The sequence below is a fragment of the Lycorma delicatula genome, chromosome 10 (genome assembly GCF_047948215.1).
Source record: "Lycorma delicatula isolate Av1 chromosome 10, ASM4794821v1, whole genome shotgun sequence".
Classification (NCBI taxonomy): Eukaryota; Metazoa; Arthropoda; class Insecta; order Hemiptera; family Fulgoridae; genus Lycorma; species Lycorma delicatula.
Genome location: NC_134464.1, coordinates 111,504,806 through 111,531,070, shown reverse-complemented (window position 1 = coordinate 111,531,070; position 26,265 = coordinate 111,504,806). Strand labels below are relative to the sequence as shown.

Here is a 26,265-nt window from a genome sequence, read left to right as displayed (position 1 = left end):
ACTATTTTAGAAGTTTCACATGTCTCAACTGAAATATAATGTAAGTACAAGGAAACAAAGCATTTATCAAATATTTTTTAAAAAGTATTTTGCTGTTAGGTTTTTTATAAAAATGTCCAGCAATATATAAAACTCAAGACTTTATATAATAATAACTTTCAATCTAGCTTTTAATTTACGTTTCAAATAATTAACGTCATTTCTCAGTAAGGATCAGCCTATGATAACAGAACAAACCGTTCAGTAATAATTAAGCTGTTACGAATCATTGTAATAACAAAATAAAGGAACACACCTATCTTATGCATAATATCTTGTTAAATATGCTTCTTATATGATATTTAAGCTTTGTGTGGTAACACTCAGTAATACTATTAAAAACTGTACTTACTGCAAATAATAAATCAAACTTTTTGTGTAAAATACTAGTACAATACCTGAATTTTACAAAAGCGTTCCATTTTGCATGAAGTAAATCAACTAATACCCCATCCATCAGTTCTAAATGCTCATCTTTGTCCTGTGAAAATATTTATTCTAACATTAAATTTTAATACAACACAATTCATATTTTCCAGAAGGATAAACAGAAGGAATCATGTAAACTTCTGTTAAAATAAATTAATAAATAAACATATAGAGAATATTCTCATTAATATTAAAAACACAGTTTTGATTAAAGAATTACTTTCATTAATATGAAAGTTGACAAAAATCTACCACAGTAATTTTATTAGAATACTTACCCCAAATACAACAAGATTAAGAACGGAGTCTTTACTTATATTGCCTGTTTCAATGTCAATTGTATCAATTAAACCAAGAGGATAAGCTGCACATGTTATACTTCCTGAAAAAAAGAAAAACAGGAAACAATCAGTTTTTTATTTCTAAAAATATTAATGTTTTGTGTTAATTAATTTATTTTTTTTGTATATTTTAAAAATAATAGCAAAAAAATTCAAATGGACTAATTTTAAATTATAAGAGAAATATTTCTTTATTACATTCAATAAATACTGCTCTTATAAATTGACTAGTAGAAAACTAGAGATTGTCAATAATTCGACCTATATGTTTTTACATGTGATGCTTTACTCTTCATCAAATGAAATGATATATTCTAATTTTTTTATGTGTTTCTGATAATCAAAAAAATTTTGTGAGTAAATATTGGTAATTGCTTTTATTTTGGAACTGGTTTCAAAAGAAAAAGTATAATTTTTTAGTCCATAATTGATATTTAAAAAAAAATTATTTTCTTTAGAACTGCACATATTCTATATCAGTAAAACACACAAAAACAATGTATGGAGTTCAATGTTAAAAATAAATTTTAACATACTTGAACATTATAAAATATATAATCATATGATTAAAGTTCAACATATTTTTTTATATCATTCTAAATGCATGTCTGTCTAACTCAAAAAAAAAACTCAGCAATAAAAAATAATAAAAACGATATCAGGGAAGGAATAGCAATACCAGGCACTGAAGATGACTGCAAGAGTAACTAAAAAAAATGGACAAAATCATACAAAAAAATAAACCATTACCCTGTTATAGTTTCATGTCTCTTATGGAAACCTCTTATTTTAAAACACCTGAAAGTTGGAACCGAAGTGATAAGATAAAACTACTTTGAGAAAATGTTAATGTTGTAGTTTTATAATTTCCACCTTGATTTTAGGATAGCTATTTATGAGCAGTCTTACAGCCTTAAAGCGCCTTGTGCAAGTGTAATACTGTATAAAAACCCACTCCAACATGCTTGAGCAATGTCATTGTTGTACTGTGTTTAAGCTCACTTCAACATGTGCATACACAAGCAAGTGGGCTAAATGCCATGCATTCTGCATGTTCTGTTTTGATAAAATTCCCATTGATAAACATTTTTTATTAGAGTTAGCAGTTATAAGGCAGCTAGCAATGGCTTGCACAACACAGTGACAGTTTTGTAACAGCTTCATTAAACTGGTTGTCACTGTGCAACCATTGTGTGAATTAATATTTTGATCCCATCAATAAGTAGTACTTTTAGGATGCAAATGTAATGAATAAAAAGAGTTCAGTTATATTTTAAAAATTATAAAAGATATCTATCATTATACTGCTCTTATAATAAATTTGTCATTAAATGATATTATTCACAGTATTAGACATTACCTAAATGTACAATATTATGGTGATACATATTGTATATCACCTTTGGTGATGTACATCATCAATATTGTACATTATCTACGACAATATGTATATCAACTAAATTTATTATTATTCTAAGCATAAGAAATAAGACTGCTTACCAATTTGCCAATAAATTTCACGTTCAATGTTTAATATATGAAAGAACATTTCAATTCTAGCAAGTTTAGCAGCTAGAGTTAATGGAGTTAAATTTTGTATGTTTCTTATAGATACATCTGCACCTAATTCATAGGCCATATCAAATGTTGACTGTGAACAGATAGAACATGAAAATATAAAAAAACACATATAGTTATTTATTTAAAAAAAAAAAATACAACAATAAGTTAAAAAATTTATTAAAGAAAAAATAAAACAAATTATAAGGAATAAAACTTTTCAGAGAGTAGGATTCTAGAAATTAAAGTGCATGGAATAAAGGAAAAATGCCAATTGTCTCTTTCTGTTGACCCAAAACAGTTCAATACTGTTACTAAGGTATTGCATATTATTGACAGTAGCATTGATAAATTAAATTAGCTTATTATTATTATTATTATTATTATTGGTCATAAATGCACATATGCTCAATAAAAGAGCATTTGTATTGTGACATCAATCTGATGTCAATACATATCCATACTCATTTATTAAAAAGAACAATTTTATCACTTACTGGTTTTTTTCTCTTTTGCTCCATCAAGTAATTTAGCAGAAAGTATTTTTTCTTCTTCATGTACTCTTTCACTTCTTCAGAACAAGTTCTTTTGATATAATAAATAAAAAATTAATAACTAAATCTTAAAATATAAATATAGGTTTCTTGCTATCTCAACCACTGAAATAAAGATTACAATCGGTCAATAATTTTTTTAAATTTCAATTATGGAGATAGTAAACACATATCTCTATAATTTAACATTTTACATCTGTTTTTTAATGATTTTTGATAAATAATACTATCTGAAGATGCAAAGATCTCTACAAAAGTGTTCAGCAGGGACAATAAACAAAAATCAGTAATTAATAAAATATTAATAACTAAATAAAATAATATATTCAGCTGCTGGATGCAGTTTGTTATCTATTTATTAACAGTCACATAATAGTAATAGATGAGATACTAGTAATACAACCCATTTATGGTAAAATGTAACAATTAAAACACTCTAAGAAAGAGTTAATTATGTGTAATAGACATGAATGTTTAAAAAATAACAAGCATTATGATTGTTCAAAAAATAATGTGACATTTTTTTAAGGTATAAAATGGTAATGAAAAACTGCTACATAGTTCTAACTGTTTACAAGGTCTGACATAATTATTATCCATTTTTTTAAATTAAAAAAAAATTATCATAAATGTTATTTTAAACTTTATTTTAAAAATTAAAATAATTTTATTAATTTTTACTTTCTTGTACGAAGTAAAAGAAATATTACAATCATGAAAAATTTTGGTTTTCAGATTTCAATGGAAATATCCATTTTAACTAGTTTCGTCATGACATCTGTACATATGTATCTCGCATAACTCAAAAATTATTAGTTGCAGAATGTTGAAATTTTGTATTTAGGACTGTTATAAGTTCTAGTTGTGCACCTCCTTTTTTGATTGCAATCGACTGGGCCAAAAATGTGTATACACAGTGTTTCAGTTTTGAAACATTTGGATTTTGGACTTTTTTTTAACTGCAGTAATAAGCTCTTGTTGAAAGCTTTTCAACGATATATCAAAAGTGGTACTTATTTTCAATGGTTTCAGAGTTATAGCCAAATAAAATTTTAATTAATGAAATATTTGGGTCTTACAAGAGGAAGGCACATCAGTTCAAATCTGACTTCATTTACTTTTTTTCACTTTTTTAAATTTAAATATATTGATTTATTAACCTTCGATTGAAAAAAAAATGAAAAACATTCAGAAGTTATTAATGAAATAAACTTTTACGTACATTTCATTTTAATTCATAAATTTTTAGAGGTTAATAATTATTAATAAATCAATATATTTAAAAAAAAAAAAAGTTAAAATCAAAAAAATATATGCTTGTGAAGTCTGATTTAAACCGATGTGTGCTTGGTTACAGATCCGACACATAACTGTATAACTACTTGAGTGACATGAAACAAAATTAACATTTAAACTAATATAAAATGCTGATACAGATACACAAAAAAATGTGATGCAATGTGGTGTTCATCACAATGTAATTGTGTAGTTAAGAATTGGAGGATAGTATCTCACTTTCAATTGAGGTAAGTTTAAATGAAGTGCAGCAAAAAATGTGTATATGTAATTTAACAGGTGTAAAAGAAATCAATCTTTTTATACTAACATGACCAAACAAATAAATTATGTGAACCTTATATAAAAAAAAAAATGTATTAATTTCAGGACTACAGTGTACTCATATGTGTGACTTTTATTAAGCATTGTTACTACATAGTACTAAATATAACCATTCAATGATTACATCTATCTCATAATTACTACAAAGTATTTGAGTTTGTACTCACTAATTTTTCGTAAATGACCAACATATGTAAAACAGTATTGCCATTAGTATCTTGATTGTCTGGGTTGGCACCCCTAGCTAACATTAATCTATAGCATTCTTCTTGACCAAGACATGCAGCAAATGTTAAAGGGTATTCACCCCAATATACATACCTGTTTAAAAATTCAGTATTAGTGACATATCAGTATATCACAATAATTTTAGAACACACACAACTAATTTACATGTAAAACATAGTTTGATCCTTTTATTTAGAAGCATCATTTTTTTACTTGATCTTTGAATGCATGTTTATTTGTAAGTGTAACTGGGTTGATTCAGTAGTATTGTGTGAAAATAATTCTTCTGTGATTTCTAATAAGGTCAGTAAGATTTAGAAGTCTGTCAATCAATGTTAATGTTTTTTTTGCTTTGTTTTTAAGGTTATTGGGAAAAATAATTTTATTCTTTTAAATAATTGTTTAGTGGTTACAAATATTATAACTACTTTAAAAATAAAGCTGCCTTAATCCTAAAGAAAATTTATTATCTATAATTGTTTGTGGTAAAAACAAAAACATCACCCCCATTACAGTTAACATCATCAGTTACATCATTACAGTTAAGCATTTTGGGATGTAAAAGTAATACCTGCCACTCAAAAATTGAAAAAAGTATGAAATTACTTAAGTTCATCAGTAAGATAAGCTTTATTCATAAAAATCTAACAGTTCTACAATAAAAGGGTAAACTCAGGAAATATCATGACAAAAAGAGGATGTAATTAACTGAAACTGTGTTTAACCCTCTAAGTGCTTTCTATAATTAGAACAATGTGGTACATATCAAGTGCTGGCATTGATGAAATGACAGAGATCTAATTTTAGACATTATGTTGTGTTTGCATGGTTTCTTATAATTATAAGAGGTTGCCACTATGTTGACCTCTGTAGCAGAGTGGTAGAATATCTGCCTTTCATCCTGGAGATTCTGGGTTTGAATTCCAGTCAGGTATACTTTTCATGTGATATGAAATTCATCTTGTAAGGTGAGGAAACCTTAATTCAGAGGTAAGGAAAAAAAGGTAAGGAAACTGTAATTCACTGTCAGCCTCTAGTTGTAATCATTAAAAAAATAAATTATATCTAGAAAATATCTGTTTAATAGTAATCAATTTATATAATAATGTTTAACTGTAATTTCTATTAACTTATACAGTTTATTCTTAGCAACATTCATATACTGTATTCTTATATATTAGTATATTTTTATATATTTTAAACTGCAAGATGAAGTGTGATAATGAATTTTAAATCTCATCATCTGATAATGTGATGATTGAAATGGAAATGATTTTGACAAATGTGAAGCTGAAATGAATGAAGTATAAATAATGCAAATGATTTTAAGTTTAAAATTATCATTTGTTTCTATTTCTTTTTTTTACAAATTTGCTTTTCTTGAATAATTATAAAAAATATACTGAATCCTGAAAGTGTGAAAACACTAAATATTTTTGGGAGGTATAATATTAATATTCTAAATTTGGCATAAATTCATCAAAATGAATAAAAACTAATATAAATTTTTAATTTTTGTAAAAAAAAATACAAACTGAACTAAACTGTGTAACAAAACTTACAACCAAATGTTTTCTGTTCACTTTGCAATCATCCCCAGTTCTGTTTTTAACACTGACAAAAATCTATGTTACTGCTGGTGGTTTTTTTTAATTAGGTAGATATATATTAAGAATGTGGTCACAAAGATAACTGAAAATATTTTGAATTGAAGTAAAATTTAAAAAAAATGTTTTTTATTATACAATTTGGTTTATTACAAACATTAAAATTTGGAATTATTATCAATGCCAATCACCATAGACAAGAACATAACAAAAATGAATAAAAATTATTAAATTATGTTTGAAATTTTGTCTTCCATCTTGAATATAAGTCAAAATTTAAAACATTTTTAAATGAAAAAAATTGTTCTTGAGAAATCTGATTTTTAAGTAAAATTTGATAGTTTCAATGGGGAAAAGTGATTATTAAACAAAACATTACAAAAATCTATTAAAAAAAAACAATCAGCTGTCTGAAATTAGTTTAAATTTTTGGAATGACAAGTAAGTAACAAAACAACTGATTTTCTGGTAAAATTTAACAAAATTCATTGGTGTAAGTTGATTTTGAAAGTCTCTTGTCCTATTAATGGTACAACCTCATAAACAAAATTTTTGTACTTCTCTAATTAATATGCATTTGCTGTAATTGTTTAACAATATAAACAAATAATTTTCAGTTTAAAATTGTGATATTTATAGAATCGTAAAAGGCCCTTCTGTACACAAACAGCACGATGGTAGTTCCATGTGTGGTTCTCCATCATAGAATGAATTAACCTGCTTCTTAATGTTGGAAATTTATTAAAACAATGCATATTGAATAATTTTCATTAATTTCATTAGAAAAAATCATTTAAACAGAAAAAATTGGCTGTATCTTAGTATGTATAATCAAACTGCTATATTTGTAAATTTATTTTTATTTAAAATTCTAATTATAAATGTCATGCATGTCCTAGTACAGACTTTTTATTATTAAATAATATTTTGATGTAAAAAAATCAGAAAAAAGTGACTAAGAATTAAAATCTGCATTTAAATTAATAATTAATGCTAAGTTTAAAATAAAAATTAATATTGTAATACGTACCCTTCATAATTTGTAATTGGAAACACATTAACCCATTCATGATCAAATGAATCAGAACGTGAAGCTTTCTGATCTTCAGGACACATAAAAGCTCCAAAACAACGTTCATGGTAATCAGCACCACTATCTAATAAAAATTTAACCATTGAAGGATCTTCATTTACTATTGCTATATGTAGTACACTTTCGCCTAAAATATACAGTATTTTTATTTAAACCAGAAAACTACAACATTGTTTTTTTTTTAAATATGAGATTATAATTTATGAAAAAAAATAACATGATTTCAGTTATATAAAAATGAAGATGGTGGAAAAATATCCAAATTCAGGACATTTAAACAAAAATATCTTTCATATTTTATTCTAGTTCTATCTCCTAAAAAGTAATCCTTATGATCAAACTTACTTAGCCTAACATTTTCTCAAAGATTAAAGCATTTCTGGAAATCTTATTTTTCAGCTATGCTTACACTTTTTTTAAATGGTCATCTCAGTTATCAGATTGCAACACTTCAAGACTACTTTCAGCTTTGACAATAACCAGAAATCACAGTGAACTGAATTTAGAGGAAAGAATTTGCAAACCTGGGAAATCACATGTTTAATTAAAATAATCTAGACTTAATATGTATAATGAACTGGGTTTTATGTTATAGTTTCCAGTGACATAATTTCCATAGATCTGCTCTTTTGGAGCAATCAGCATCTAAAAAGAACAATTTTGTGCAGTAAAAATATCAGCTTCATTTTAATTCTCCTTTGAGACATGTTGATCATTCTGTACTGAAGATTGGCCACTTTTTTAATTTCTGGTTGTCCATTGCAATATTTTTAAATCTTATACATATATATGAATATGTATAGTTGAATCAACATATAAACACATATTCCTTCAGCTTAGGTATCACAGAGCTTTTTGGAAAAACTTGATGTAATAGTATTATTCATTGCATTTTGTCAACATGTAAAAATGATAATACAGGTGATTCAAAGAAACGGGAAATTTAAAAAATTAAATAACGTTAATGAACAATTTTTTTTAGAAAATGAATTTTATTTCATGTAATTGTACAAATGTTGCCATTTTAGGATACATACATTTTAGTTTATTTTTTAAAGATGACATCTTCCAGGTGACCTCCTCTTCTACGTAAACAGTCACGAAGTCTCTTCGTTAAATTGTTCGTGGTTTGACGTAACATCTCAACTGGAATTTCCGCAATTGCTTCTCGGATCTTTGCCTTCAGTTCTTCCGTTGTAGCAGGTCTACTGTGGAACACTTTGCTTTTAAGGTGACCCCACAAAAAGTAATCGCAAGCTGAGAGATCAGGCGATCTGGGAGGCCATCTAATGTCACCGTTTCGTGAAATGACACGTTGTCCAAACAATCGGCGTACAGCTGCCATCGATATTCGTGCAGTATGTGACATTGCTCCGTCTTGTTGAAACCAGGCTGTGCTAAGAATTGGTGGAAATCTCTTTTGTTGTTCCACAACAAAGGTTTCAAGCACGGCTACGTAACGAGCTGACGTCACTGTAATCGCAAGACCGTTGTCATCCTCAAAAAAATAAGGGCCTATAACACCGTAAGATGCATAGCACACCACACGGTCACTTTCTGGCTGTGCAACGGACGCTGGTGTAGCTGCGTAGGATTTTCTTGTGCCCAGTATGTGAAATTTTGCTTGTTAACAAATTTACTGATGCGGTAATGCGCTTCGTCTGACATCCACAGTTCGTGAACAAACTCTTTGTTATCATTTATCTTCTGAAGCATTACATTACAGAATTGTGGTCGCACAACTGCATCGTTCGGTTTCAGTTCCTGGATGATCTACAACTTGTATGGATGGCATTGCAAGTCCTTCACTAACATTCTTCGAACACTTGAACTATGCAATCGTAAAGATGCTGAGAGACGACGGATTGACCGATGTGGACTTCGTGTGACAGCATCTTGTAAAGCTTGAACATTATGTGGTGTACGGACGATTCGCTCACGGCCTGGAGGTTTCTTTTTCATTGCCGAACCAGTTTCCTCAAAATTAGATATCCATGTTTTAATTGCATGTGCTGATGGAACAAGGTCGTGCCATCCCAGATTAAAATGACAGCGAAATTCTCTACGCGCTCCCTCCACACTGTCATTGTTTTTTTAAAACGCTTTGATAGCAAATGCACGTTGCACACCACTCCAAGGATCCATGACAACTAAATGGCAGGTTAGGTTAGAGAGGCTGGCGCCACTTATCAAGAGGTACCAATCGCCCACGACTACCAACACAACTTTCAAAATTTCCCGTTTCTTTGAATCATTCTGTATATAATGTTTTTTGAGAATCTTTTTATTTATAAAATTATATTACTATTTCATTCTGACATTTTTTTTAAACTTACAAAACAACTTAAAAAATCTTTTTTGTTCTTTTTAGATTAAATAAATTTTAAATATTAAATTTTTAATTATGACATGTCATTTGTTCATTGCATCCCTATTGCACTATGATATTTCCCTCTGGGGATCATTCAGTAATACAAAGAAAGTTTTCCAAATTCATAAGCAATTCATTCACTTAATCACACATAACTCACCAAGAATTGCTGAAAGAATGTTTTTTCTTCTTTATTTTAAGAAAGATACAATTTTGAAGATGATCTTTCACCTTCAAAATTGATCTAAGCAGTTTATTTTAGATTCAAGATCGACTTTTCATTTCTGATGTTCCAACCATTTTGCAGTCAGAAATGCAGTAAGAGCCACAAAATATTCAAATATTTTGGAACAATTGAGCATAACTCAAGAACAACTCATTTGATCTTCATCAAATTCTCACATGCATAACTTCAGATACACTACTACTCCATATCTAAATTCCAGTGAAATTAATTCAGTAGTTTTGGAGATTTTCAAATCACAAAGTTTTATACATGAATGTTATTTTTGAGATTTTCAAGCCAGAAACTTTTATACATAAATGGTATTTTCATAATCTTCATATCTCAGAACATAATTAAAATTCATTCTCACTTCCCAATCCCATAATGTGACCAAAAAAATACCTGAAATTGAAGTTATGTTGTCTGTTGTTGACCTTAAATTGAGCATAACTTAGGAACGACTCAACCAATCTTCATCAAATTATCACATGCACATCTTTAGATACACTAATATCACATATATAAATTTCAATGAGATTAATTCTTTAGTTTAGGATATTTTCAAGCCACAAATTTTATACACATGCCTTATTATACATATATTGTCGCATGTTTGCGGTTCGATCAGGATATTGAGAGATTGACAAATGAAAATGTTTATATGATTACAATTCATTGATTTAGAAACATAAATAAAATTTAAAAAAATCAATAAAAAAAGTATATTAATCACAACCTCAAAAATAATCAGTAGTAGTAGTAGTGGTAGTAGTAGTAGTAGTAGTAGTAGTGGTGGTAGTAGTAGTGGTAGTAGTAGTAGTAGTAGTAGTAGTAGTAGTAGTAGTAGTAGTAGGTAGTAGTAGTAGTAGTAGTAGTAGTATAGTTAATAATAATAATAATAAACAGAGATTACATATAAAATAGAATTTAAAGAATCATCAGGATTTATTCACAGGTAGACAAATAATGAAAACCAGAATTCAGTCCCATTGACAAAAGACATTGCACGATTACTAGTCTTAACCATTAGTCTTGTATTAAAAAAAATAGTTTAGTAGATAAGACAAGTATAAAGTTCTTTCACTCTCTGCAAATACCTTTGCTGTTCACAAATAAAACTACTCTAACAATTTATGAATGAAATTTAGTACATTATCTCCTTCACTTACAGTAACTCACCGACCCATTTCTTGTTTTCATGTACTGGAGTTACTCATGTGTCACCTAAAAAAAATTTAGTTGCATCAAGCCTGCACTCAAAATTCACTCTTTCACTGTCCTCCTGCAGAATGCTCTTGCTGACTGACGTCTTGTGAACTGATTCGCAGAACTCAAATCGCAGACTCTCCTCGCGGAACTGACTTTTAATTGGTTTTCATTCTTCAAAGTATCCTCATTTAGAGTCATATGTCATTTTATTTTAAAAGCCTAACTTAAGTTATAATGTTAAACAGATGAAATAAAATTTTAAGTTTTATTGTTTCAATTTTTACCACACTTATATTTCATTTTTGAGATTTAAAAAATTCAAACATGAAGGAAATAATGTATCCAGTATACAAATTAAATAAACAATTAGTTTTAACCCCTAACTAATTAAAAGAATAATGAAGAAAAACATTTAACCGAGTGAAAAATATCCACTTAAAATATAAAAGAGTAGAGAAAACTGTAAAAAAAGAACTATAATTAGAACTGGACTCTTCTGAGTACTATATTCTTGCAACAAAAGCATTCATAACTTGTTTACCTATTCACAATCAAAAAATAGTCTATTCTTAAACATTTCTAAAACAAGAAATGTTTGAGAATAGTTGACAGAAGAAGAGGAAAGGATTCACTAGTCACAGATTGCCAATAGATCAAACATGTTAAAAAAAAATTAGCACAGGAGAAAAGTTTTAAAGACTGTAACTAGTAGTATGAAAATATCAAATATAAAAACCACTTATTACTTCATAATTATTAACATCAAATATGTACCTGCAATATCAGATAGAAATTTTAGACTATTGTCAGTAACATAACCCTAGACTAAATGTTAAATATATGTTGAATAATTAAATATATACTTGTACATCTAAAAATAAAGAAATCCAAACAAAACAACTTTTACTTTTACAATTACAATAAAAAAATACTTTGAATTTAGGATTTTTTTTTTAGAAAGTAACTACTATTTGTAATTTTACTTAATTTACAGTATAAATATGTTAGAGATAACAGAACAATTTTCTTACCATAATATTCATCACACATGTAAATATCATTAATAAGTTTTGGATAAAATTTTAATAATCTTTTTGCAAGATCAGCATGTACAGATGTGGCATTTAATAGGCAAAGATGAAGTATTGTTTCTCCAACAGCTCCTCTTTCATTTAAATCCCAACATACGTCACGATATGTACTTGGATCTGCAATTAAGAGAATATAAGTAAATATCAATAGTTAAAACCGACCTAATTTTAATTTGTATTAACTTCTTCACTAATAAATGCTAACAGTATTCAATATTTTTTAAGTTTGATGCATTTTATTAAATTTGGATTTGGCTAGTGGATTTTACCTTACTATGCATCCTTTAATTACAGGATACTCCCTTTGATGTTCCTAGTGTTGCATGAGAGATATACTTTATTGTCTTTCTCAGGACTCACAATTTTATTTATGGTTTTTTTTAAATTATTAAATACATTACTAAACTATAATTATTTGAATTATTCAAACAATTAATAAAAATAAAACTGTGTCATACATATGTCTTATTTTGTCATTGATTACACTGATTATTGATTATTATAATAAGAAAATTTTTAAAACAAAAAAATAATTCAAATACCATCATCAGGTTTAGGTTCAGGTATTCCAGGTATATCAGCTGCTATAACATCAAAATCATCTGGATTCTCCATATTTTTCAGTGGTGGTAGCTGAAAAAAAAAACCACGAATCAGTGATAATAACTATTAAAAACATTTATCTCATTGAAAAATTATAAATATTCAACCAATAATTCGTAACTGAAATTTAAAAAAAAATTTATCTGTAGTAATGTATAATAATGTATACTGAAATGAAATGACTAGCACTAGATAGGGAATCTTGGAGAGCTACATCAAACCAGTCAAATGACTGAAGACAAAAAAAATAAAAAAATGTATACTACCGTAATTGATGAAGTTTACCAAGAAAGACTATCTTTTAGAGATAAGTTAAAAAGTTTATAAAATAAAAAATTCAGTTTATTATTAAAAAAAAAAAAAACAATATAATTTCGGGCAGTATTTAGAAATATCACAGCACAAATAAATAGAGTTAAGTCTAAATAATGATATTGCATGAAATAATTATAGAAAAGAAATGAGCATGTTTAATTGACTTAACATACACAATCTTGTCAAAAAATTTTTACTTTCATATAATTCACTAATTTTTTCTATTATTATATGTAAAATAATATTTCAATAACAGTTATGTAACAAAAAACCACTCAATGAAGTGATTTTATTTAATTTTACATTTCACAGTTTAGTTTTGTAATAATATTTTATCTGAGGCAGTTGCAAAATATTTCCAGAATAACTAATATTTCCCTGACAAAATAACTAATTCATACAGAATTAGTTATTTAGTCAAGGAAATTATTGTTTCCTTAGTTGGCAAACATTCATGGTATCACACATTTCCACATTAGTGGAAATGAAACAAGATAGAAATCCAAATGCTGGATTTCTATCACTGAGCAGTGTAAAACTTTCAAATTTAACAGTCTGCTTAAACATTTGCCATAAACATTGCTTGAAAATTTATTAAAAAAATAAAAAGCAATGTGAAAAGCACTGCTTATTATTACATGCACAATAGCTAAATATATATTTTTAGAATGCCTATATATTCAGTGTTTACCATTCTAGTCCTGGGCCTATCTTTATTTCTCAGAAGCACAAGTTTTGCAATATTTATTAACCGACCCTGTCCTTTATTATATAAAAATGGTTCAACTTTAGTCTTAATTGCATGATCTAATTCAGCATATTGCTTATTCTGTGCTGCTCGTTTCATCAATTCAACCAAAAGACCTCCACCTTATAGAAAGAAAATTATATTTATTATTTTTTTTAATTACATGCATTATTTACAAATATAAATTACAATTAAACTGTAATACTTATTATTAGCCAATAAGCAACTTCCTCATTTTGGTATAGATCATTGATTCTCAAACTTTTTCGCCTAACACCCACATTGAGAATCAACAATTTCCCAGAACCCCCTCAAAATTTTTAAACTTTCTATCTGTTAAAATAATAATTGTAATGCTGTTTTTAAGATGCACTCTTAAACACAACATTTAAAAAACCCTCTAATCTCCATATTTATTTGTATCAATACACTGTTTATATCGGGAGATATACAGCATTAATGACAAAAGTAGCCTTTTCTCTTTAAAGTGGATTATTTCAGTTCAGAAAAATCGTAGACATACAAAAAAAAAAATTAACCTTTTAAACGATTTTAATGAGTTTACTGAAAACATTTTGTTTCCCCCATGCACTTGGTCAAACACGAAGAAAAACTTTCAAATATCGTGGAGTATTCAAGCTTTAATTTTTTTTTATTTGTCTCTACGTCTCTTGCAAATTAAAGTAGGTTGAATACAATAATTTTTTATCATAAAATATAGGTGACCCTTTAATTTTTTGTACTGGTGTATAGGTATTTAATTTAGTTTGAAATACCAGGAAAACATAATTTTGGCCTCTTTTTAATTAGTCATTGCCTTCCTAGACCGCCTGAATGTCCCCAAGTTTCTTTGGACCTTTTACCATCCTCCCTGAAGGCCTCCAGCACCCACAAAGGGGTGTTATCACCCACATTGAGAACAAATGGTATAGATGAATATTTCATTGTTTTAAAAAAGATTTTGCACAAAGCAGCATGTAACTGACTGCCATTTATACAGCATGTAACTAACCAAAGTTAGTGATTTGTATAAGCAAGTAATAATTATTATAATTTCATTATATTTTATTTGGAGTATTACATTCAGAATTGTCCATTATCATAAGATTTTCCAGGTTTGTCAAAAAAAAGCCAGCAAAGGCATAACTTTCTCAGCTTTGCTCTTGACAGATTTTTATTTTAAATATGACATAGCGTTTTTAAATATTAATCACTTAGATATTTAGAGTACAATTGAGAAAAAGATCAAATATTTAATGAAAAAAATTTATATATTTTTTCATTAAATATTTACACATATTTTTATTTTTCTAAATATATATTTATTTATATATATTTAAATCATGAAAAAGATGTGTACTGGCTGAACCTGATACATAATTTATTTATATAAATATACATATTTGACTATATCCAAATATTTTAAAACTTTTTTGGTCAAGGGTTTCCAAGATATAAGCCAGAAACTATTTAGTAATAATAGTGGATATTTCTCATTCTAAATCCAATAGACTTAAAACTTTGGAATTGTAACTAACTTAATACATACAGTTGTTATTTACAATATACTGATAATAATTAATTCAAACTGTCAAACTGTTGTATATTTTCCACGTCTTTTTTTCTTTCATTGCACTATAGCTGAATTTTCTGTAATCATTACACAAAAAGTCAAAAATTAAAAATTGTGAAAATTACCCCTCCCCTTTTTTAATTTTTTAACTAAATGTAGAAAAATGTTATGAAGAAGAGATAAGTGTAAATAACAATTTTTACCTTTGAGGTCGACAAATTTGTACATCTGAATGGTCGATGTACCAGCTTGTTTCTTGACACCACTGGTGACATTGCTCTCTGTATTTCCCATTGTGCCATAAATTCATCAATACGGAAAGTAATAAATATGAACAAAATTCTTCTAATAATAAAAAATCTTATTTTCACTCTATTTATCCATCTTCCTAAAAAGTTATTGTTTCACTAATTGTTCATTCCCTTCTCCATTCATGTGCACAATGTAAAGATGAATATTAACAACCTGTAAAATTACTGACAAAAGTAAGAAAATAATAAAAATATAAAAAAAAAAATAGTAAATTAAAATTTTTAAAATGACATTTATTATTTTAAAATAATAAGTATTAGTATTCTTTCCTTTTTCAGTTTGCTACAGTTGTTATTTACAATATACTAATAATAATTAATTCAAACTGTCAAACTGTTGTATATTTTCCACGTCTTTTTTTCTTCATCAATTGTAATTTTGTGTAAGCCTTTACTTTCTCTGACAATGAAATATTACAGTCTGATAATGAATTTATTACATTTGAAGAAAACTTCAGTTTGAGAGTAAATATGAGGGTGAGCTGAAAAGTTTCCGGCCTGACACATAGATGGCGCCAGCAAATCTAAATTCTTACTGGCATTCTACAGCACTTCCCTTCACTACCTTATTCCTTCAAACTTATTCCAACATTTGAGTGATGAAGTAAAAAGAAAATGACCACATCTAGTGAAAAAAAAATCTTGTTTTGCCATGACAATGTACTAGCACATTCGTCAATTGTCGCAATGGCTAAAATCAACAAACTGAAGTTCCAGTTGCCAACTGTCTTATTCGCCAAATTTAGCACTCGGGAATGATCACCTATCTCCTAACCTCAAAAAACAACTTGGTGAACTACAATTTTTATATTACAAAGTCACTGATGCTGTAATTGGCTATTTTGAGGAGCTTGATGAATTGCTTTATAAAGTTGGTATAAAGGCATTAGAGCACCATTATAAAAAGTATATTAGTCTGTGTAGAGATTATAGTGAAAAATAAAAACAAAAAATAAAATAAAAAAATTTTTTCTTTGTCAGGCCAGAAACTTTTCAGCCCACCCTCGTACATATATATTTATATACATTCTACTCGTACATGTCATTTATATACATTCTTTGATGCTAAAGGTGGAATTTTCAAGCTTTTATTATAAATTAATACAGTGTAAACCACAGTAAGTTTTTTTTAAAGTAAATTAAAAATATTTTAATTTTTCAAAGATCTAAATTTATTGTACAGAAAATTATATTTTCCACCAATGATATCAATGCACTTTTCAACTTGTTTCTTTACATTTTCTATCACTAATTTAATGATATCTTCACATTCCTTGATGAAGGCAGCAGCACTGAGAATGCAAGTGATCAGTTCATCATATCTGTCTTCTTTTTACTTGTATACCTCACATTTCATCTACCCCCATAAACGGTAATCCAACGAAGTAAGGCCCATTGATCTAGGTGCCCAATTTATCAGCACACTATGTCCAATACATTTGCCAGTATATCTCATCTAAGAATTGTCTTACTTCATTTGTGAAAAGTGTTGGTGTTCCATCAGGTTAATAGTACTTTTCAATGATAATTTAAATAATTAGAAATGATTAAGAAATAAGACATTTACCAGAAAGGTAAGAAATAGTACATTTCAATTCGTTTTGCCAATGAAAAATCATGAAGCACTGTGAGACATTCATTATTTAAAAATTCCAGATAATTTCTTCCTTTGAAATTTTCTAGTATAAAAGGCCTAATTTCTGTAACAATAAAAGTTGATTTTTTGTTTTTCATAGACTTATTACATCAGTTTTCTCAGATTTAAATCCCCTAGAATTTTTGATAATAAAATTTATGCATCTATTAGTCATTTAACAAAGTTATTGTACTTCAAACTTAAAAAAATAATTTTTTTGTCACTGAATTTTTATGTTTTGCGTTGGATATCATGAAAATTACAGGACATATAGTTCTGGGACCTATTTTATTTGATTTTTCAGCCCAAAAAACATTAAAAAAACCATCAAGTTAATTCCTTACATAAAATCCTAAAAATTTCTATGACCTCTTTTCAACAGATGAACTGAAATTTTTCACTTGCTATAACTTGATAAAAAAGCATTTTTAGACTTACGTTTGTATGAACTTTCTTCCATATTTCAAGGTCTAGAACTAGTTCCCAAATTATTTCCCGTTCCTGTTAAATCACTCTGTATATTAGTAAGTCAAAAGAAAACTAGCCATGAATTGAGTATTTTGTCATAGATTTATTAACTATACTGAGTATTCCTATTACTAACTTGTTTTTTATTACTAACTTGTATTCCTCATTATAGACATGACAACCTAACTACTCATTCAAAAACTCAATTGGATGATTTTTTTTATTTAGTTTTGTTATTATTTTTTATTTTCTTCAGAATATGTATTTGTTTATATACAAATGGATGTGTAATATTTAACCCTTAGAATATTTTTTTTGTAACTTATTCACTGTAGATGTTGATATACAGTTAACCTTAATTTTGGTTTATATTTGAAGTTCTGATAAATCTAAAGTTTTCTTTCCACCATTTCAACTGAGATTACTCTACTATCTTCTAATTAGAAACTCCCTCAAAAACATTTTTCTATTTGGATTATAAAAATTTTTAATTTAATTAAAAATAATAACTGAATCTGCTCTAAAATGTTTTGTTCTACATCTATTTTTTTTTCTTGTAGACACAAAAAAGACTACTTCATACATTTTTAGCTGAACTTTACACCTCCACATAATAAGGTAAAGTGACTCCACTCTGTAATACTATTTACACTAATAGCTTCTATGCAGTTATATAAAAATACAGGTTAAAAACTGATAATTTCTTATTAAAATAATGTTAGAGAAAGCTGTGAGTCAGAAAACTTGTTGAAATGAAACTAAACCTCTTTTTAGAAAGATTATACCTTTAATTTTTTTTTTTGTTCTTTTCTAATAAGAAAGGTACAATAATTTTCTAATAATACTAATGACAATCTTAAAAAATAAATAGAAAATGAACAGAATTGTCTAGAATAAATATCTGGATTCCTTTCAACCTTTTTTAATCACACGACACTGTATGATATAAAATTTCCTTTTTTTTGTCTTCAGTCATTTGACTGGTTTGATGCAGCTCTCCAAGATTCCCTATCTAGTGCTAGTCGCTTAATTTCGGTATACCCCCTACATCCCACATCCCTAACAATTTGTTTTACATATTCCAAACATGGCCTGCCTACACAATTTTTTCCTTCTACCTGTCCTTCCAATATTATAGCGACTATTCCAGGATGCCTTAATATGTGGCCTATAAGTCTGTCTCTTCTTTTGACTATATTTTTCCAAATGCTTCTTTCTTCATCTATTTGCCGCAACACCTCTTCATTAGTCACTTTATCCACCCATCTGATTTTTAACATTCTCCTATAGCACCGCATTTCGAAAGCTTCTAATGTTTCCTTTCAGATACTCCGATCGTCCAAGTTTCACTTCCATATAAAGCGATGCTCCAAACATATACTTTCAAAATTCTTTTCCTTAGTTTTAAATTAATTTTTGATGTAAGCAAATTATATTTCTGACTGAAGGCTCGTTTCGCCTGTACTATCCGGCATTTTATATCGCTCTTGCTTCATCCATCTTTAGTAATCTACTTCCCAAATAACAAAATTCTTCTACCTCCATAATCTTTTCTCCTCCTATTTTCACATTCAGCGGTCAATCTTTGTTATTTCTACTACATTTCATTACTTTTGTTTTGTTCTTGTTTATTTTCATGTGATAGTTTTTGGGTAGGACTTCATCCATGCCGTTCATTGTTTCTTCTAAATCCTTTTTACTCTCGGCTAGAATTACTATATCATCAGCAAATCGTAGCATCTTTATCTTTTCACCTTGTAACTGTTACTCCGAATCTAAATTGTTCTTTAACATCATTAACTGCTAGATCCATGTAAAGATTAAAAAGTAACGGGGATAGGGAACATCCTTGTCGGATTCCCTTTCTTATTACGGCTTCTTTCTTATGTTCTTCAATTATGACTGTTGCTGTTTGGTTGCTGTACATGTTAGCAATTGTTCTTCTATCTCTGTATTTGAACCCTAACTTTTTTAAAATGCTGAACATTTTATTCCAGTCTACGTTATCATCAAATGCCTTTTCTAGGTCTATAAATGCCAAGTAGGTTTGGTTTGTTTTTCTTTAATCTTCCTTCTACCATTAATCTGAGGCCTAAAATTGCTTCCCTTGTCCCTATACTTTTCCTGAAACCAAATTGGTCTTCTCCTAACACTTCTTCCACTCTCCTCTCAATTCTCCTGTATAGAATTCTAGTTAAGATTTTTGATGCCGATACTAATTAAACTAATAGTTCTGTATTCTTCACATTTATCTGTCCCCGCTTTCTTTGGTATCTATCATGACTATAACACTTTTTTTGAAGTCTGACGTAACTACTTCCCCTTTTTCTCATAAATATTACACACCAGTTTGTATATAATCTATAGAAAATTACATCATAATATAATAAATTAATTTATATTATAGGTTTTTGTGTAAATAATATTAGGCGAATTTTTTATAGTATATAATCCACTTATAAAAATAATAATTTATTACCATACAAAGAAGTTTTTATACAAAGTCTGTAACTGAGCAAAAATCAATGTTTTAATATTTTATGATTTCCCACAAAAAATACGTTTTTCTTCGTTATTGTATATTTGAACAACAAAATATTTTTTTACATCATCGATCCCCGTGGTTTGGTGTGCTAACTCAAGAACCAAGTGTCGATCAATACTACTTTTTCTTTTACCTTATATCATGATCTGGGAAAATTCTTCAAAATTTTCACGGGTACGCGATGTCCGTTTATTCATTTAAGCGCTGTTTAAAAAATTAAGTTACTCAAGAATGATTTTTTTTTGTTGCATCTTGCGTTTTACATAAGATTCGTCATTTAAAACTTAATTTCCCAATTGGTGGATTGCACCATAAACGGCAAAACCTGATATAAGAATTTGCGGAAAACTTGTTTATAAACTCAGGGGATAACTGAAATGTTAAAACGCTATTTTAAGAACTGAGAATGCGATGATCAAATTCAAAACCGATTTTATTAACTATTTGAATCCAGGATTCGTGCTCGCGTAGCCTACTGCAGAATCGTGGGTTCAGATAGTTTGTTAGTCGAGTACTTGTAAGCCTAAGAGAGCATTTGAAACTAACTTATATCTTTAATTATACGGGACAGCGCGAACGCAGTCCCGACTCCCAAAAATTACGCGCCCGAGATATCCACATTTGGGATATTCGCAGGGGTCAACCAATCCGAAGTGCAATGGAAAGGTCTCACCCTGGAGGAACCGCCTTCATGATCACGGTAACCCCCACGCCAGGTAAGTATGATTACGTTGGTAACGTGTACGGTCCCTACAAAAAAAAGAAATATCTATCATTCGAGAAGTTACACAATAAACACTTGAAAATCAGTAAATACATAAAAGGTTTTTATTTGTTTTTAATGTATTAGAGAAAAAAAAAATTATAAATGTTTTATTGGCAGTTAAATGGATAAAATTAGTTACTTAGTTATTAAATTTACTATATTGTCAACACACAATCATACCATTGATTTGCTAAAGCATTTCATTGGTGTTAGGTTTTAATTTTAGTTCTACTAATTGCCGCTAGGATGAGCAAACAGTTTAAATACAGTACAATGCAATTTATACGAATTTAAATAAAAAATTACATTTAGCAAAGAATTGAGATCAAAATAAAAACATATAATTATTCAAAACATTAAAATGAACTGAAAATTTGTATTTATATATATTTTTTTCTCAAGTCAGTACTTAAAAAGACCCATATTCTTCTGTACAAATATAGTGTATTTTTATAATAAAAAACCAACTTGAACAACCAAAGTACAGTATTACAAAGTAAATGAAATTATACTTACCTTATTTTTTATTTGAAAATCACTTTCATGGGATCCCGCATCATTAGTTGTATATAAAATATATTTATATAAAATTACTCTAAAAAAGTAAATTAAAATTACTAGATTAAAATATTAAATTACAATCATATATTCAAAAACATATGAATTCAATTAAATAAATTAACTACATATATAATTATGACATCACAATTAAAATAAATAGAAAATTTACCCTATGTAACCTGGACAGCCAGTGTTACATTACTGAATGAATTTGAATTAAATTATTTATATACATTATGATTATATCTATTTTTGGGTCTCATGGGTTATACAATAAATATATATATAAAATAATGAAATAACTAAAAAATAAATTGTTAATAAATAAAAAATAATACTTAAAAATAGGTAGTAAATAAAAAAAAGTGATTATGGTAAAAAAACAAGCTATTAAAAAAACAACCTGTAAATTAATTGAAATGCTGCATGTATTCCAAGTGGTGGTTGTAAAACCCATAAGGCCCTTATTTTTATCTAAAAATGTGCTGTCATCTATTGCTGCTTTTGTAAGTGTAATCTTCATATACTGTCTGAAAGGTGATAAAGTTGGAAATTCTTTTGTATTTATAAATATAAAATCTTTCCAAAATGTCCAAACTTTTACTGTTATTATTTAAATTAAATTTCTTGAATTCCACTATTTCCAAATTTGTCCGAATATTAGATACATAATATTTGTTGTTAATGAGATGGTCAGCAACATTAAATCCAATTTACCATTATTATAATTTCTAATGTGTTCTAAAAATCTATTTTTAAAAAATTATAATAGTTTGAAATTTACTTTTGAAATTGACATAAATAAAAAAATAAATTCCTAGATATTAGTGTCAAAGTTAACAAAAATAATTAACTTATAACGGATTTATAGGAAACCCACAACCAATAAAACTACAATACATAGAAATTCAAATTATCTGTGATTACACAAAATTAGTACATTTACACACATGGTTAATGGAGTAATTAATTGCACACAATATAATTAAAATAAAAGTAAATTACACAAGAGATCGATATCATCGAATATCAAATGATATGATTGTATGTTTACAGTATAGTAAATTTAATAACTAAGTAATTAATTTTATCCATTTAACCGTCAATAAAACATTTATATTTATAGTTTTTTATTTAATACATTCAAAACAAATAAAAAAGGTTTTATGCATTTATGGTTTTGAAGAGTTTATTGTGTAACTTCTTAATCTTATTATAAATATATATAGTAAAACTAATAGGTCTTTTAAAACTAGATTTTTGGAATACATTAGAAATTATAAAAATGGTAAATGGGGGTTTATCTAATGAGTAATTAAAATGTGCATAAATATCCATTCAGTTGGAATTGTAAATAACATTATTTTGAAGTTTTAAAAACATTACTTTTCTTCTGTTATTTAATTATAAATGTGTAAGTTCACCATAAATAATTTAAATCAAATTAAGCATAAAATTGTTTTGCAAGTCACCAGGTTTTCAATTTTTATTGTATACATAAAAATATACTGCGATGTTAAAAAAGAACAAAAAATAAAAAATAAAGAAATATTTGAGGAATGTTAGGTAGTTTAAAGAAATAAGAGGAATTAGTCTCTCAGAATTTTGTAAAAATTATAAATAAGTCAGCTATATGTGTTTTTTTATATGAATAAAGACGCAATTAATAATTTTTATAATTTATAAAAGGCCTAGACTCATTTTCTCAATATCTGGAAGTATGCTTTGAAGATCTTTTTACAATTATGAATCAATGTTATCATGGATAACACAATAGATTTTGTTGATCTCAAAAACGTCATTTGCAGATCTCTTTAATGCGTGGTTAAATAATACATTATAACTGTATTGTGTTTATTCATTTAGTATGGTGTTTTATCAAATGTGGTATCTATAAATTTTACATTATTTTAGTGTGATGATTTCTTGACTTATCTTACATGTTGTATGTTATGTTTAATATTTTTCATTTGTGACTTCAAATCACATCTGTGAAGTAATTTTCAATAGTTTATTCTTATGTGTATAGTTATTGTTTGTATTTTTTATATGTTTGGGTAAATATATGCCTGATTTGCACAACACAATATTTAATGCACTTGTTGCAGTGTATTCAGTATATTTCTGGGTTGCTGTGTCGTAGGAACATACTGTATTATTGTGGTCTGTGGATTAGTGTTTTTGAAAGTAGTGATTTTGAAAGTAATACAATAATCTTAAGTGCAGCTTTGTTTTCTGACAGTGTTGTCAACTTTGTATTAATGTCTTCTTTTTTTTGATTAGGTTAGTATCATGTGTTTTCCATCACTAGATCTTTTGTTCTACATTTTATGTAATGTAGACCAGCTAATATATATCTTTCATGTTTGTGATTTTTTTAACATAATTGTTAGCTAACAAGAGAAGTCTAATTGTGTTTGGATGAGTGTATTAGTTAAGATGGATTCAATATGTATTTTAAATAGGTCTATTTTGGGTGTGATGATGTCTATAAAGTTTAGCGTTTTGTTGTTTTCAGATATGCTGCTGTGAAATGTAAACTGAGATATAACAAATTTCTCTTCAGAAATTGTAATCTGTATTTTATTTATGTTTAAATTATTTTATTTATGATTTATTTTATAATTTTATAAAAATGCAAATATCATTTTGTCATGTTGTGGATATTTTACGATATACCAAACTAAATTTTGTTTAAAATAATGCTTTTTACACTTACATTATATTGACTTTCAAGGTCATTTTGTTACTCGCTTACAAGACCATCTCATGTCACTGTTATTTTTGTCATAGTGGTGTCAACTGATAGTTTTGTTAGTGATCTTTTTAGTTCTAAAAAAAAAAACACATGTAATTGAAAATATTTTATTTTGCTGTTTATTTTATACTCCTGTATGGTGGGTTTTGTATAGCTATTTAATTAATAATTTCAAGTGTTAAGATGTAGTCCTATTTTTGAATGTATAAAAAATTATGTTCTTTGTTTTGGTGCTTTATAAATAGATAATGAAGGAACTATAATTAATTTTGAATACTTAAAAGATTGCCTTTGTTTCATTTCTTATATTTTTAGATTACTTCAATTTTCTTTTAATTCTATAATAAGCTGAACACGAAAAGAATCCAATGCAAAAAGCCATATTAATTTTGGTAAATTTTATGTATTAGCACTAAATTTTTCATAATGATGAAAATGAAATTTCATTTTTGTTTTATTTTCCTCTTAAAATTATGGAAGTTTTAAGTGTTTATATCTAATCTTTATATAAAAGTTATTGAGTTATTTTGTTGTCAACTTTTTTTTTTAATAATTATGATTAATAATTACTGTTTATGTACTATTTTTAAAACAAATAACTTGTTTTTTAAAACAAAAATGATGGGAAAACTGTACAGTTGATAAAAATAAAAAACAAAATCTAATGAAATAAAAAATTTGAAGATTTTAAAAAAAGCAAACTAGGAATTCATTACATCCCTTCCAATGTAAAAGTATTTATTGAGATTTTAAGAAATGTGTAGAAAGTAATGTTTGAATGATGTTCAATCAAGCAATTAATATTAACATTATAAATAAAATTAAAATGACGCTCTTAACAAATTTTTCTGTGTTATATTATAAATTAATGAAAATATTTATGTTATAATTAATATATATCTACCATAAATTAAACTTACCATTAAGTTGTGATTACTTTAATTTGTTTTTTTATAATTTAATCCTTAAAAATTTATGCATTATATAAAAATGACATTTCACTCACACTCACTTCTATTAATTTCTAATTAAGTATGTATTTCATAACTTTATGCTGGAGTTTAATTTTCACGTTCACAAAATTATTAAAAAAAAATACAGTTAAATAGATTACTATTCAGCTTATTTATATAAATATATTAAAAAAAATCACAGATAATAATTTAAATTTTAAGATAAATTACTTTTTTTAATACTGAAATATTAATTAATATAATGTCATGAAAAATAAAACAACAGAATTATATTTTCATTTTAAGTACTATGATAATCAATGACTGTACAAATGACCTACACACCTAAAACTGTTTAGCTAAAAGCTCTTATTTTATTATGTGCATTCGTGCAGGTTGTCACAACACTATTAAACTAATGCTATACTGTTGCTATTGGTACCATTCAGAGATGGCGTCAGTTGTCTTCTTCTGTTCCACAACACAAACCCTATTTGTTATCCCTTTCTTACTGCAGTCAAAATAATTTCAATACTTTATTGTAATATTTTTCTTTGCCTATTGTAATGAAGTTAAAGTAATCACCTGAAAATTAATTGACTTATTGTCAAGGTTAATTATATAAATATCTATAATAAATAAAAATAAAAACGAAACTTT

At 27.2% G+C, this 26,265-nt stretch overlaps 1 protein-coding gene and 1 non-coding gene across 2 annotated transcripts in view; both read right to left on the bottom strand.

Moving 5' to 3' along the window:
• Positions 1–25,590, bottom strand: part of nan (transient receptor potential cation channel subfamily V member nanchung) — a 54,217-nt gene extending 28,627 nt beyond the window's left edge. Inside the window, exons 1-11 of the mRNA XM_075376876.1 lie at positions 25,573–25,590; positions 21,850–21,928; positions 15,811–16,083; positions 13,978–14,156; positions 12,911–13,001; positions 12,309–12,485; positions 7,409–7,598; positions 4,711–4,864; positions 2,310–2,460; positions 747–850; positions 438–520 (exon numbers count right to left, since the gene is read on the bottom strand). Coding sequence (XP_075232991.1) covers positions 438–520; positions 747–850; positions 2,310–2,460; positions 4,711–4,864; positions 7,409–7,598; positions 12,309–12,485; positions 12,911–13,001; positions 13,978–14,156; positions 15,811–15,901 — 1,220 coding nt within the window. The 5' untranslated portion in view covers positions 15,902–16,083; positions 21,850–21,928; positions 25,573–25,590. The remainder of the gene's footprint in view (positions 1–437; positions 521–746; positions 851–2,309; positions 2,461–4,710; positions 4,865–7,408; positions 7,599–12,308; positions 12,486–12,910; positions 13,002–13,977; positions 14,157–15,810; positions 16,084–21,849; positions 21,929–25,572) is intronic.
• LOC142331849 (U1 spliceosomal RNA) lies at positions 21,130–21,291 on the bottom strand. The gene has a single exon (XR_012758109.1). It is a non-coding gene; the product is annotated as a U1 spliceosomal RNA (small nuclear RNA).
• Positions 25,591–26,265: the final 675 nt, after the last annotated feature.